This window comes from Rattus norvegicus, chromosome 6 (genome assembly GCF_036323735.1).
Source record: "Rattus norvegicus strain BN/NHsdMcwi chromosome 6, GRCr8, whole genome shotgun sequence".
Taxonomy (NCBI): Eukaryota; Metazoa; Chordata; class Mammalia; order Rodentia; family Muridae; genus Rattus; species Rattus norvegicus.
In genome coordinates, this window is record NC_086024.1 from 130,286,467 (window position 1) to 130,302,032 (window position 15,566).

General features: G+C 47.0%; 1 protein-coding gene across 3 annotated transcripts in view; it reads right to left on the bottom strand.

Annotated features, from left to right (window-relative positions):
* Positions 1-512: 512 nt before the first annotated feature.
* Atg2b (autophagy related 2B) overlaps positions 513-15,566 on the bottom strand; it is a 70,131-nt gene continuing 55,077 nt past the window's right edge. For 2 of the 3 annotated variants that reach the window (XM_063261999.1, XM_063262000.1), the window contains 8 exons: positions 11,750-11,828; positions 10,984-11,188; positions 8,818-8,887; positions 8,007-8,089; positions 7,333-7,454; positions 6,800-6,954; positions 6,061-6,210; positions 513-4,270 (listed from right to left, as the gene is read on the bottom strand). In XM_063261999.1, coding sequence (XP_063118069.1) covers positions 4,040-4,270; positions 6,061-6,210; positions 6,800-6,954; positions 7,333-7,454; positions 8,007-8,089; positions 8,818-8,887; positions 10,984-11,188; positions 11,750-11,828 — 1,095 coding nt within the window. In that variant the 3' untranslated portion in view covers positions 513-4,039. The remainder of the gene's footprint in view (positions 4,271-6,060; positions 6,211-6,799; positions 6,955-7,332; positions 7,455-8,006; positions 8,090-8,817; positions 8,888-10,983; positions 11,189-11,749; positions 11,829-15,566) is intronic. The other variant, NM_001427775.1, reaches the window with a different exon arrangement.

The following is a 15,566-nucleotide window of genomic DNA, read 5'->3' on the forward strand; positions in this document are numbered from 1 at the left end:
TCCTACTCGGAGAGGAGAGCACACAGGAAACGTGTGCGTCTCACACAGGCCCCCTTTCTTCTTCTTCTTTTTTTTTTTTTTGGTTCTTTTTTTGGAGCTGGGGACCGAACCCAGGGCCTTGCGCTTCCTAGGTAAGCGCTCTACCACTGAGCTAAATCCCCAGCCCCTGGCCCCCTTTCTTCTTAAGTGCTCTGTGAGATGCCTGACTTGCCGCTTCCACCCGACTGCCAATGTGACGGGTTGAGTGCCATGTCCTTTTGAATGTGTCTTTTCAAATGTCTTGCTCCTCCACACGTTTACCAACACTATGAAACGTGTCTGCCTGAAGTCCGCAGCGAAGGGGTAATGAGTAAACTCATCAGTAACTCCGCCAAGGCAGGAGTGACACTTCCCCACTATGGTTGGAGCCAGCTTAGAAACTGGTGGTATCAACACTAGAGCAGAGGTGCCAGGGTGAAGGATCCTTATGAAGTCTCCCCACCCACAGAAGCGGCTCTAGCAACAGACAATTCTTAAGTGTGAAGCAAAAACAAAGAGGAAATATTTTAATTTTTTCACAAGTATTCTTAACGTCATCATACTTTAGTTACACTAACAAGTTACATTTTTCACAAAAATACTTGTACAGAGGCGTGTTCTTATTTACATCCAGAGTTGCCATACTTAGGGGAGTCAGGACACTCAGCAGAGGATGACTGTGAGGTGAGATGACCTAACATCAGAGACAGGCTAGGAGGACTCACAGAAAAACTCAAGTGGGAGCCTAAAAACTCCCACGAAAAAGTGAGCAGCCAGCCACACAGACAAGGCTAGACAATTGGAACCAGTGTGTGAGACAGGAGAGTGTCTTGGAGAAGGGTGGGGCTGCCCAGCCCCAGGCGGCCATGAGAGGGAGCAGCTGACAACATACTCACACCTGAAGGCAGCCCAGCAGCTCTCTGAAGCTGACTCCAGTGAATGACCTGCCCCACCCCAGTGCTGGTCAGAGAGGGCCTCTGAGTCCCATGCCTACGGGAACTGGTGAGGTTCAAACTGGTGAAATACTAAGTAAGACTCAATGGTTTCCCCACAAAGAAGTCTATCGTGGTGGCTCGTGGGAATGCTTTTTCTGTCTCAAATGGAGACCATTTCTGAGCCACGCTGGCTGACTTGCAACAGTGCCCATGGACTCTCTCAAAGGTGAGTGTGGCCAGCACAACCCTGAGAATGTCCTCACCAAGGGCCAGCAAGTGACATACTAGTGTTCTTAAGAATAGTGGCTGGACCTTCCTGTGAACTCACACAAAACTTCCTGATTTAAAAGAAAAAAAAATCTTCATTTCTGATACACTTCTCTACACTATACAGATAGTCTTTCTTTTCGGCCAAAGTACAAACATTCATATTTGATTACTTTGATACCAAGTGGCCCAATTCAGCTGCAGAAAGGAGTATCCCCCTGTGTCCACTTGGTCCTTTCAAGGGACTTTAAACTCTATATTCCCAATGGCGTTTGAAGGTAGGGAGCGCTTCACACTGTCCCTAGATCTGAGGGACTGTACTCAATACAGGCAGAAGTGGGCCAGTCTGGTACAGAGTACTCCATTAAAATGGAAGCCTACTGCTATGATGTCTGTCCACGTATGCCTGCTCAGAGTAAAAGGGTCTGAAAACAGACAGGAGAAAAATAGGGGTTCCAAGTCAGTCACATTTGGCAATCGCCATCAGTGATAGTCAGGGTTGGTGAACAGCAGAGTGACCGAAAACAAGCCAGCTTCCCTGACTTCTGCGGGGAGGGCTCTGGATGGACCGCAATAGCAATGGGTGGACACGTGCAGCCTCCTGCAGTCGGAATCATCAGCCCGATCCAACCCTGGATCCCGAAGGTGTCACTCTGAGAGGAGGGGCCTGGAGACAACACAGCTGCTATGGTATGGCACAGCCAGTGTCCATGGGATGGTGCCCCCCAAGCCTGGCATCACAGGTCTGGGCACAAGGTCACACACCATTAAAATAGCGTGTACATGCCACTGTGACCTAATTGCCCAGAAATCCCCACAAGTTTTGCCCTAAGAAACCTCTTCACTTACAGAGGGGACACTGGGGCTGAGTGAGATAAGGTGTCTTGGCCAAGGGAAGTGGTTTGCTTGGTGACCGCAGATGACTGCAACCCAAGGACGCTGCCAACCCACTACATGTCACTACAACACAAAAGCTGAGCGGACACCCTTGTAAAGACAACACAGCAGACGTGTAACTTAGAAGCATTCAAATACAGACAGGGCCTCACTAGAGCCTGACAATGCGCAAAGACCTAGAGACCAAACCAACAAACACCTCTGGCAAGGCTGAAGCAGATGACCTCTTTACAATGGCTTCATTGGTTTAACCAGTTGGAAGGACTGTCCGCTGCCCATATACACTGACCTTAAACATAACAGAGGAGAGAGGCGCAGGGTAAAGCCTGCTCAAATGTGACAGGTGACACACAGTGCCTGCTGCATTAGAGGGGCAGATACAGGCGAGTGGCCATGGCAACAAATGCCACTAGTACCTGCAGTGTCTGCTCAGGGCTGTACCTGACAAGGATAGAAGAGCAGTTCCATGAGGCCCACCAGCGGCCGCTCCAAGATAGCTTTGGAAGTTTCCTGGCAGCAAAAGGAAATCAAGTCTATGCAAATGTCTACGAGACTTTTTTTTTTTACACCAGTTCTAAAGGTTGGGGTTGAGGACATGGCTGTGGCTGTGGCTGTGGCCGGAGTTGGGGTTGGCCTGGCTCTTTGTTCTGGGTTCTCAGAGGGTAAAACTGACTTTCCTTTCTCACACACAAAACAAATGCTGCTGTGGTGTCCAGCATCCCCAAGAGCCAACACTTCAGAACCAGAAGGGAGAGCATACAGCTCTCCGCAGCAACAGCCCTAGGTCGTCTCTGGTGGGCCACTCTCTAGGCACAGATCATACTGTCACTCCTCCTCCTCAGAGTGACAGTGGCAACAATCAGCTCTGAGGTGGCTCCACATGTCCTGAGGTCAGTCAGAGCACTGCATCAATGAATATGCTTTCAGAGAAACAAATGTTCATGGACATATACAACAATCTTACCTTTAAATAAAAATACTTTATTCATTCCCGACAGGTTATCAAATGTACATTATTAACCAAGTAAAAATGGTACTTTGAATTAGTCAACTAGAACATACCTGGAGTATTCTTATTTACCTTCCTAAGAATAAAGCCCACTTCCAATGTCCTTGACACTGACGGTCTGCACTAAGGACTTAACTATGGACACATAAGCAATGCGTGGGCCCCAGTCCACCACAGAGCTCACATTCACTTGCATTCAGGATAAGAAACTTACATTAGGGTCACCTTCCTTTACCAAAAACTCTGAGACATCTTCACTTCACATCATATCTATATAACCTTGTAAATGACACAAAGAACACAGCACACTTTGCGTCACATTACACACACGCACACGCGCACACACACACACACACACACACACACACACACACACACACACACACACAAGATAAAGTGCAGCACAGCTCATTTCGTCTGTGACCCCACTTCTCCGGGTGGCAGGAGCAGGCAGCCCTGTGGGAGGCGAAGCTTGCTCCACCTGACACTGGAGCCCTGGCTACTTTGCCCTCCCTGTGGCTTCTGCCATTATAAGCTGAAAAGTCAACTCCCCGACTGTGGCGAGTGCTCCCCTTCCTTTAAGCACTCAACACTGTTTACGAACACATTCCCAATGAGCGCTTGTCAGTAACAGGTACAGTTACAGTCACTTTAATGAAAGCAAGCATTCAACATGGCAGCAAATCTCTAGTGACCATGACACCAGCCACCAGCCACTCCTGTAGGCAAGTGCCAGGCCCTAAAACATCACAAGTTTTTGGCTGCGTGTTGTTCTGACATTAAATTATTTTCCTAAGAACTGCTTTTGTTCCTGAGATGAGCACATAAATTAAACTAGTTTTCTATGACGCGCCTACTCGGATGCCTGCTCCTCCCTCAGCCCCCACACACGCTGTGCGGTCACACTGGAAGATCAGTCCTCCCCGTGGCGCCATTTCTGTGACTCGTCCTGCCGAACATCTGGTCTGATTTGGTTTCTCATGCCACCTAGCACGTTTGATGTTGCTTCAGTGGCCACAATTAGAGGTTTGACCACTGCCGGTGGGATCTGGCGCAGGACTTCCCCCACAGCACCAGTGACTCCTCTGCTCTCGTGCTCTCGGGCCGCCGTTTCATAGATGGTCTGAGCTGTGTCTGTGATCCCCTGCAGAGGTGAGGAGGCAAAGGAGAAGAATGCACAGTCAGAAGCTAAGGGGCCCGCAGCAGGACAGCTGACCAACATGCCTCCACCCAGACCAACACAGAACCAAGCAAAGCCCCCGCTGCCCTCACCCGGCCCTAGATCTGATTGCAGCTGTCAGGAAAGGGCACCTGGCCTTCTCACCGCTACTGTGGGTGAGCGCATTCGCTGGGCAGGGAACCTCCACTGCACAGAGTGGAAAGTGAGCTGTGTGCTAGCAGCAATGCACTCTGACAGTGGAAGCCACCTCCAGCCGCTTCAAGCTCTTGCTGCCTTGACACTGCCCTGAATTATGAGCTAAAATAAATTCTTTCTGCCTTAAGTTCCTTGATGAAGGCCACACAAGCATAAGGACTGGAATTTGGATCCCCAACACACATATAAAAGATGGTGTCAAGTGTTTGTCTGTAACCTTAGCACTGGGATTACGAGATGGGAATAAAAAACTTCAGACCCAATTCTCTGGGACCCCAAAGGCTACTTCATGAGGTGCCATGAGGACTGCTGAATCTTCTGACTATTGTCAGGATATGGTTAGAAACACACCTAATGAAACCCGAGATGGAATCCTACAGAGACGACCGTGAGCTTCTCTGTCATAGTGGTAAGAAGGCAAAAGGAGGGAAGCGAGCACCCGGCCTCCCCAGGAGAGCTGGAGGACAGCAGCACAGCGCTCCTCTGCCAAGTCTCAGACCTGAGAGGACTGAGTCCACACACTGCTCCTTTGATTCCCACATAAACACGGTGGTATGTGACCCCCATAAAGTAAATAATAAAGTAAACACTAACGTGCAGGCTTCCATATCACAGCTCAACAGTTCTGCCTAGAGGACTTCTTGCACACATGAACTCAGACACAGCTACAAGACACTCCCCATTTCAGCATCACACAGGGAACAAAATGGAAACTAAATGCCCGCCCTGAGGGAGAGATGAGTGGTATGCTCCTATGGCTAGTACTGTGTAAATGGCACTGTGTCCATGGTGGACCTTGCAGGATGGGTCACAGGATACACACGATACTCTTTAGACAAACTTGGACTATGAACACTTGTTATGTCTGCTTAGGAATATGTGCCTAATCTAACTGTACAAACCAATCTAGAAAAGCTGTGACACTTCACCATAGTGAAGGCCTGGGAACGGGGCAGGGCTGGGTCTTCCTAATCAAACCTAAGGTAGGAGCGAGTAAAGCAGTGAGGACTGGTTGTTTGCAGCCTGCCCCTGCCCGCCCCTGCACACCCCTGCACGCAGCTCACCATTTACTACCCAGCTTTCTCCCACTCTGCACTCATGAGCCGCATGCTGCTACTGGCAGCTTACATTCCACTCCACGGATTCCTCCCAAACACTAAAGTCAGTGAGCACTCTTCGTGGGGGAAGCCAGGTGAGCTGGCCAATTTATTCTGATGTCAATTTAGTCTGGGTTACAGTCACTTGGGAAGAGAGCATCAACTGAGAAAATGTCCCCACCAGACTGGCCTGTTGCAAGCATTTTCTTCAGTGACTGATGTGACAGTGTCACTGATGGGCAGGTGATCCTAATATAAAAAGGAGGCTGAGCAGGTTCCTGTCAGGTTTGAGTTCTGCTCTGACTTCCCTCACTGATGGACTGCAAGGTGGAGTTATAAGCTGAAACAAAGCCTTTCAATACTTCCTCAAGTTGATTTTGGTTATGGTATTTCACCACCCAACAAAGACAACAGAAAAGTATACGAGCCAGTCCCGACTTGTCAGCTCAGGTCTCTACATACCTCTTTTACGACACTGTAGGCCTTGGCCACACCTTCCCTCAGGTCTACTGGCTGGTGGGCTAAGCGGTGATGAGGAAATCTCTTTGCCTTCTTGGGCTCAATGGAAAGGGTACTCGGAGACACCATATCATACGCAGTCTCTGCTGCTGCCTGGTCATTTTGTGGGAAGAAGTGATGAGTTAGAAGACAGTGTGGGAGCTGGGCCCCAAGTGTGGAGGGAGGGGCTCCACGGGTGGGAGGGGGGTGTAAAGAGAGCCCCATAGAGAGAGACAGGGCCTCTGCTTAGGACTTCCCTACTGTGAACAGGGACGGTAACTGGACTGCGATGACTCAGCTCCTCCCTCTTTATTACCCAGAATGCCCTTGTTACTCTGCAAGGCTTAGTACTTCACAGAGCAACTTCCATCACCTTTGTTTGCCACATTACATGTTCTTAAACTTAGCTCTGACCCTTTTACACAGCTCAGTGAAATAAATCCCCTGATAGTTCCCTAAGCCTCAGAACTAGGCATCTCAGTAACTCCTGTACTCGGGAGGCTAAAGACCAAAAGTATGAGACAGTCTGGGCTGTAGGAGCAAGACTCTGCCTCACAAACAAGACGAGACTAAGTATAGTCAGTCATTACAGTGATGTCTGCCTCCAACACCTCACACATCCTCGTGTTTCTGTTTGGAAACACAGTCCAGTTGCTGTCCAGGGCACCCATCTGTCCAGATGAGGCAGGCCAGGAAGTAGTACCTGTATGGTTTGGACCATTCTGTTTGTGAGTTCTAGGGCAGCCATTGCAGTTGAGGTACCAAAGGAGGCGGCGCCTCTCTGGAAGCCTCTGACGATGCGGCCGTCCTTCCGGTACTGCTCAATGGGCAGCCACACCAAGTCCTTCAGGCCTTGCACTAGACGCAGAAAGCACAATGAGAGCGTAAATGAAGAGAGTCTAATCTGTGGCTCCTCCTTCTCACTGAGGTCCCCAGACCCAGGTTTCCCAACAGAAACACTGGCTGAACCCTGTATGTGACTGAAAGTGTTCTAATAATCAAACAGTAAAAAAAAAAAGGAAAGAAAAAAAAGTTGGGGGGGGTAGGTAAACTTCACACACACACACACACACACAGGCACACACACACAGGCACACGCACACGCATACATGCACAGTCTAACCCTAGATGGAGGATTCTGACCCTGAAACTAGAGGCAAAGTTTTATGTGCATATTAATATGCATGTAGGTTTCATAGAAAAATGTTCTTCACATAGACTCTGAAGGTAACCCACCTAATTGAACCAGTGAATGCATAGGGCCAACGCCTCCCAGGATTCCTGGTAGTTGGTTCTTCTTAATGTCGCTGAGCCATTCGGTGATTGCATATGAGAACAACTTGTCAATACCTAGCAAACTAGAGCAAATGGCTGTCAGTTCAGGGAAAAATAAAGGTGCAGAGAAAGTCAGGACTGCCTCTGTTTACAAGAGATGCTCCAAAACCAGCTAAGTGTTTCTCCACCACAGAGAGATATAAATCAGCTACTAATTTCCCAGTCTCAATCTCCGTGGGTCAGTCAGAAGGCAGTGGGTACGATGGAGAGACAGATGGAGACACCTATAAAGCTTGGAAGGGTGCATGTGCGTGACTGTCTCCCACTGTGCTTAGCCCTCCATCGCCCACGGCCCAGCACAGGCTAGCCTGACCAATCACAACCAAACCTGTGTACCTGCATTCTGAACGAGTTGATTTACAACCTCAGTGAGTCATCTGAGACACCCTAAGCAGCAGACACTCTCCCAAAATAACTTTGCTCCTCAAAGTCAACACTGGCCCTGATCGGACAGTGCTCTGATCCTGAGCATCCTACAGACGCATAAGCAAGTACTCTTGCCTGTGAGAAACTCCACTATGGCTACCCTAGCTTCAGTGCCCTCCCCTCACGTCTCAGCAGGTCTGTGCACTCACCCGTGCCGATAGAAGAGCCTCTTCAGCTTTAGCTCCGAACAGTTCAGCTGGGCCAGGCCGATCAAAATCCCAGCCAATGTACCCTGAGGCAGAAAGAATGGGCAATCAGTCCATACACAAGGGAGAGACCCAACATTTCCATAGCCGTTACTAGGGTAAGTTTAAGCAACACTCTTTAATGAAGATAAACACTTGCGATATTTATAGAAAAAGTATCTTATATGGTACAACCCATTATATCAGTTAATGATCAACATGTATGAAATTTCACTCACAGTACTTAGCATTTATTTTAAAAGCAAGTAAAGGTATTGTACTTTGTGTCAAAACACACAACACGTATATAAACTATGACAGCACCAAGTCCGTCTGGTACTTTTTTTTTTTTTTTTAAGATTTATTTATTTATTATATAGAAGTACACTGTAGCTGTCTTCAGATACATCAGAAGAGGGCATCTGATCTCTTTACAGATGGTTGAGCCACCATGTGGTTGCTGGGAATTGAACTCATGACCTCTGGAAGAGCAGTCGGGTGCTCTTAACCACTGAGCCATCTCTCCAGCCCCGTCTGGTACTTTTTTTTACTGAATTGCTGAGGTGGGGGGAGGGGCTCAGAGGATGAAGGTACTTGACACCAAGCCTGCCGACCTGAGTTCAATCCCTGGGCCCTATGCAGTGAAGGAGACTCAGCTCTCATCCACCCTCCACATAAGTACCTCCCTGCCTCATGTGCTCACTCCCTCTATAATAAATAAATATAATTTTAAAAGATAATTTATACACTATATATCCATGCAGAGTTTCCACACCTGATCCATGGACACATGTTTGCCGTGATAGTCAAGCCGGATAGGAACTTCTGCCGTGAATCTGAATTCTCTGGGGGAACAAGAGGAATTATTTACATTCAAATTATTGACCATGAAATTAGACCTAATTTATTAAAAATAAAAACAAAACCACAAAATACATTATAAGCACATCTTATGTCCTTAATAAAAAAGTATGTCTTTTAGTTCCCCTTGTTTTAAAACCATGACTAAACAGATAAATTCTCTTTGTTTTCAACTGTTGTCACAAAATCCTTTTCTTAGTTTATTAAGTATTTATTTAAGGGGTTGGGGATTTAGCTCAGTGGTAGAGCGCTTGCCTAGGAAGCACAAGGCCCTGGGTTCGGTCCCCAGCTCCGAAAAAAAGAACCAAAAAAAAAAAAAAGAGTATTTATTTAAATATTCTCTGTTGTGTTTAAATGTATTTAAATATTGTTGCCAAAAACTTTCCTTGGTTTATTAAATGTTTATCCTTACGAAAAATGTTTACATATTCTCATACAAAGGACAAAACAATAAAAGTGACCTTCAGACTTAAAAAGCAGTCAGAAAAGGCGAGAAGACCACCCCTGTTCAATGTGAGCAGTCAGGCCCTGGCCTGGCCTCTGTTCTAACACCACAGGTGTGGAGGGTTAGCTCCACACACTTCGTGAGAACTGTTCAAATTAATGCTTGGAGGCAGATGCAATGCACCAGTGCTGGGGTGAAATTAGAACATACGCTGAGAGCAAATGGCCAATACAGTGAGCGGCCTTCCAAAGCTGACTGCAAACTGAGGGCTCACAACCTGACACACGATTCTGCCCTACAGAGTACCTCCTCCCCATGGACAGGACGGAACACTGATCATGTGTGCTCAGGAGCAGCCACTTGCAGATGGAGGCGGAAGACTCTTATGGCATCACTGCAAAGTCAGCGAGCAGATGGGTGATCATCAGGACCTTAGCTCGGCAGCTACCTGATCCCCGCAGGCCACTCTAACGCTCGGGGCGTTAGCTCATATCTGTGGAGCGAGTAACTGAGACACTACCACTCATTACCACTTCAGGGCTCCGGACCCTCCAGAACATAAATGAAATCTATAAGATACTGTCCATATTTCAAATAACCTAGCAAAGAATAAAAAAAAAAAATCAACATTTGCCTAAGTAAACAGGTAAAACCACACAGGTCTGCCTTACATCAGTTAGATTATCAAGAATGGCACATGTCTGCATCCTCAGCTACTTGAGAGTAAGGAGGGAAGATTGAGTTTGAGGCTAGCCTGGGCCACACAGTGTGACCTGTCTCCACACGAAGTGTCACACTGCTTGCTTCAGGATTATGATTACAAATTGGCAATTTATATGTGATTACTACAATATCAGACTTGAAGTTGTCACTGAGATACAAATTTTCCTAAAGCAATAAGAGAATCTCTGCGGGGAAATAACAGAGGAGAACATTAACATTAAGTGCTGACCCGGCAGAGCTGGTATCTGTGGTCCTCCCTGCCCTTCCTACACAGCATCGTTTTACATCTATTACCACTAGACAGCATCTTTAAAACATGATGGCACTTGCAAATATGCCCTCTTGGGCCACTCCCAAGGTCTTCTCTCGAAACAGAGAAACTGGAGGTCCTGGAATGAAGGAGGGGTACAGAGAAGGGGGGTTCTTTGACTCTCCCCTTTCCATAAAGATTCTAGCCTTACCAACAAGGGCTAGGGAAGAGGAAAGGCAGAAAGAGAAGACGGGCTGGCCAAGGGGAAGAGTCCAGAGCGATGCCAGCTGGCCTCACAGCCAAGCTGCAGCGGTGCAGGGGGCCTGGGCTTCCCAGAATGCTCATCTGCCTCAGGAAGAAGACCTGGCTGGGACTGAGAGGAGCACACTGAGGGACTCAGCACCAGGGAAAAGAGCAGCATGTGGAGAGGAAAGAGGAGACACACCACACTGTGTTCATGAGGGTACAAACACCCACATAGAGACCTGAAGGGGCAGCAGCAGGAGAGGAACTTCCCCCAGCTACACAACCAGCAGGCCGAGTTTATACATCAATGTGAAAGAACACTGACATCACCTCATGCTTGTCAGCCCACCCACGCATTCCAGAACCATCTAAAACTCCACGAGAACTTCATTTCTTAGCAAAATAAATGCACTTACCTAAAAAACACAGGCTGGTCACTAAATGAAGTTTCCTCAACTGAGCGGTCCTCCTCCAGTCCATTACTGCCCTCTGCTGAATTGGCACTATGGTTTGGCGAAGGTTGTTTTGGCCCAGGAAAAGAAACCACGAGATTTGGCTCCTTTGAGGTACTCAAATGCCTTGGCAAACTGCAGGTGACATCAGCTCCAGGGGACTTTGTAACTGAAAGCACAGGGGCTTTTGAAATTAGCTCTGCTACGTTCCAGCACCACAGTAGTTAACACTGACGGCCTGCATCCTACACATTACACACTGAGGAAGCACTCCTATACGGAACATCTGCGCTGCCTTCACTCTTACTGCCTCATCGGCACCTGTACTGACTCACAAATGAACATGGAATGCACATTACAAGTGAGAAGCTGCAAGGACATTCTGGAAAACAGCACAGCAACTACAATCAATCTACCGACAGCCAGTCCTGACTTAGCAACAGCTAACCTCCCAAAGGAGAGAAGTGTGCACATCCAAAAACACTGAGCGTGGACATCAACTCTGAGCTTTTCCTAGCAGTGTGCAGTCCTGTCCTCTGATGGTGCTGGGTGGCCACGGCTCTTCAGACAGCATCACTCCACAGTGGCGAGCGGCTGAGCCAGTACTATGTGGCTTCAGGTACTAGATTCCCTTCTGAGTGACATTACAATGGCTTTCTAAGGAAGTGACCCTACCCTAAGTCAGAATTCCTACTTGCAGCAGAACCCTCAGACTGTGTGTGGTAAGTACCTTCTGGATCTGGAGTCAGTAGAAGCTCCACTTCTGAAGAAAGACTTGTGAAGAAATCCTTGAGGAAGAACAAGGCGTCCTGGAATGGAGACAAGTCACTGTAACTGACAGGATAGCATCTGAGGACTCGGCCCTCATCATTCACCTCACACAGCAGTCACTGCACCTCTCAGTGACATTTCTGCCACTCTGCCTCTACAGCACTCATTCTTGTTCTACACACAAACACACTACACACACACACACACACACACACACACACACACACACACACACACACCTCATCCCTTCATATTTTTACAATTATGAAAAAATTTACAACACAAACATTGCAAAAATAGAGAAAGTAAAAACCAAACAGCCAAGCCTGGGCAAGGAATGGTAGTGTACATATGCGCCTTTAGTCCCAGCACTCAGGGGCACTGTCCATATGAAACCCACTCTTCCCTATCCTTCCCTCCATCAAAAACTCTAACTTACACCAAATACAGTATGGCTGTGAGCCACAGGGTCACAGTGTTGATTCACACTGAAAGTCTGACTCACAATTTCCAAGAATTTGGTTTCTTGCCATTCCATGTACTTATATTTAGATGACACAGAGGACAATATTGTAATATGGTGCCTAGAGGTCTGAGATAGGTCCACCAATATGGGACATTCTGGTACTAAGGCATAGAGCAGGTTCACAGAGGGTTCATGATTGTGTCATGCTAGGCACGAGTACATACAATTATACTATACACGCTTATTTCATGTTTATATCATACTCAGCATCACATGTTAACAGTATAAAATACTGTTCTTTACTACTAGATGGTGACAGTTGAATGTTGTAAATGTCTTAATTACAACACTTCAAAAAAAGAAAATTATTAGGTTTAGATTTGTTTTTGAAGAAAAAAGGAAGACTAAAGACACAAGAAACCCTGGCTTTTTTTTTTTTCTCTTTTCTTTTTTTCGGAGCTGGGGACCGAACCCAGGGCCTTGCGCTTGCTAGGCAAGCGCTCTGCCACTGAGCCAAATCCCCAACCCCGAAATCCTAGCTTTTTACGATGCTCTTTTTCCTATTTCTTTATGTCCCACTATAAAAACAGTGAATCACAGATACCTCACAAAAGAAAACACAGCGTGTGAAAGGATGCACATCGGCAGCCATCAGGAACCCCAATGAAGACACAGAAACATACATACGACACAATCTGAAAGATGACAGAACCATGTTTGCACAGGACGAGAAGCAACCACAACTCTTACTGGTGCTGGGGGAAGGTAAGTAGCTGACTGCAGTAGCTAAATGACCAAGAGGTTCTGCTTTTATGTACGATATGTATGTAGATGTACATACATACTATATGTATATATACATATGTAAAAATATGCACGCATACAAGTTACCAAAGAGAAATGAAAGACATGTCCATGAATACTTATAAACAAATTTCACAAGGGCTATTTCAAGATGGGGAAGGCCGACTACAAGGGGTAGAGAAGACATGGCATTGCAGTTGACAGAGCAGGTACTCGGCTGTACAAGTCCATCAGGCTCCCTGCAGACTTCAGAGCTCTACACTCAGTTATAGAGAAGACCTTGGCAGTCATTTAGCATTTGAGACTTTGGTTCAGTATTCAGTGTTAAACTTTGACTGTAAAACACTTACACCTAGCCTGAGGTTCTGTGACAGAGCACACTAACAGTACAGTGTGGCTTAAAGGGTTAAGGAAAAAAAGGGTGGTGGGAAAGGGGCTGGAGAGATGGCTCAGTGGTTAGGAGCACTGACTGCTCTTCCAGGGGTCCTGAGTTCAATTCCCAGCAACCACATGGTGGCTCTCAACCATCTGTAATGGGATCTGATGCCCTCTTCTGGTGTGTCTGACGGCAGCTACAGTGAACTTATATATAATAAATAAATCTTTAAAAAAAGAAAAAGAAGTACAAAAGGGGTTAAGGAATTACTTTAATGTTATACACACTCTGTGACGCAGGATGATACCATGGGAGCACAGTTTCTATTCCCCTCACAGTTTTTACATTTTGCCCTTACAGGAATTGTACTTTATAGCTCTGCAGAAGGAATCATAGCCAATATTAAAGAAAATGTACACGTGCTGCTCCACGTGCCCTCCCCTGCCCTAGGTGAGCACCCGACAGCCCCCCACCCAGGCCCAAAGGCCTGGTGCCTTCACAGATGCCCTCACCTACCTGGCCCTTGTAACCCGTACAGCTGGTGAACAGGCCAGAGGAGTAACACGGCCCCCAGAAAGCCCTTCCTGATCACCCCATGATCTCCCAACTCCCTCTTCTGCACAGGAATGCAGGGCTGTGTCCACGCCTGTGTCCACGAGCTATGTTCACCACGGCAGACTGAGTGCATCTGCTCTGTTAACCTCTCCACCACAGAGAGGTCTTTGGAGACAGGACTGTCTTTAGTCCAGAGTAGGGACAGGGATTCCTAACAGATCTCTGCACTCTGTCTTCCTCACACAGATGCTCAGTGGACAATGAGAGAAGTCAGGAAGTCCTGCTTCCCCGACATCCTACCTCTCCACTGCCTAGTTACACAACTCCACAGCCCTCAGCATCACAAACAGGACCCATTCCTGCACTGCTTGTCACTCACTGCCTAGCTACAGGCCAAGTGCTCTTTGGAGGACATGTACTTCACTGCAAAAGCAACGCAGCTTTTAAACACAGGAGGAAGCAGTGTGCTGTACGGAAGAGGCTGGGCCAGGGTTATCACTCATTAACTTACTTGTGTTCATGAGAAATGAAAACATAGATATGTGGTCTCCTGCACAATTACGGCGTGCGTGATACCTCAACACGTAAGTGAGGAAGGGGGCTTACACAGCTGTGGCAGGGCTGGGGGACTACTTTATAGTCTTGGGGGACATTTCTCATCCTTCCTCAATGTGACCACACAGTTTCTGTTTCCTTCACTGTTGTCTCTAAGATGAACACTTCTCCTTTACAGTAATTACGCTTCATAGCTCTGCAGAAGAACTGTAATCAATACTATAGGAGACCGAGCCTGCTCAGATTGGTGAGGTCATGCGATAAAGATGACTCTGACCTAGTCTTCTCTTGGTAGGAATTTCCATAGATCAGCATCCTCCTAAATATTTCATTGTATTTCTAGGAAGCCATCATGAATAAACTAAAATATAGATACCAAGGGACTAGAAGGATGGCTCAGTGGGCAAGAGTACTCGCTGCTCTCGCAGAGAAGCCAAATTCAGATCCCAGCACCCACTATGTGACAATCACCTCCAGCTCCAGGGAATCTGAAGCCCTCTTCTGGCTTCTGTAGTCACCTGCACACGTGTGCACACACACACACATGCATAAACACACACACACACACAAATAAATCTGTAAAAGTATGCATATCAAATATATTCTCATAATAAAAAACAAACAACTCAAGTTTGAGCAGCTCAGAGCCTGCAAGTCTTGTGTGCAAACCCAATGTCCTCTTACGCCCACCGTACATCCTCTCAGAGTGGCCCTCTGTTTACAGTATGAGCATTTCACTTGATATGTGAGATGCCTATCACTTGCCTGCAGCAGATTATCCACATTTTATTTAAGTGACAATATCAAATCAGTATTAGTTAGCCAAATGAATAATGCTAGCCACAAATATGCCAACCTGAACCCAAAGCAATGAAAGGCTGAACAAGAGGTTGTGCTGTTTTAAAACTGCATGTGTGTTCTGCAGCCGTTGCTTGCTTAGCTAATCCTCAACTACTGCATATCCCTGCTCTACAGCACATGATGCCAGACACCAGCTAAGGTCTCCGGTACATCGTCCCA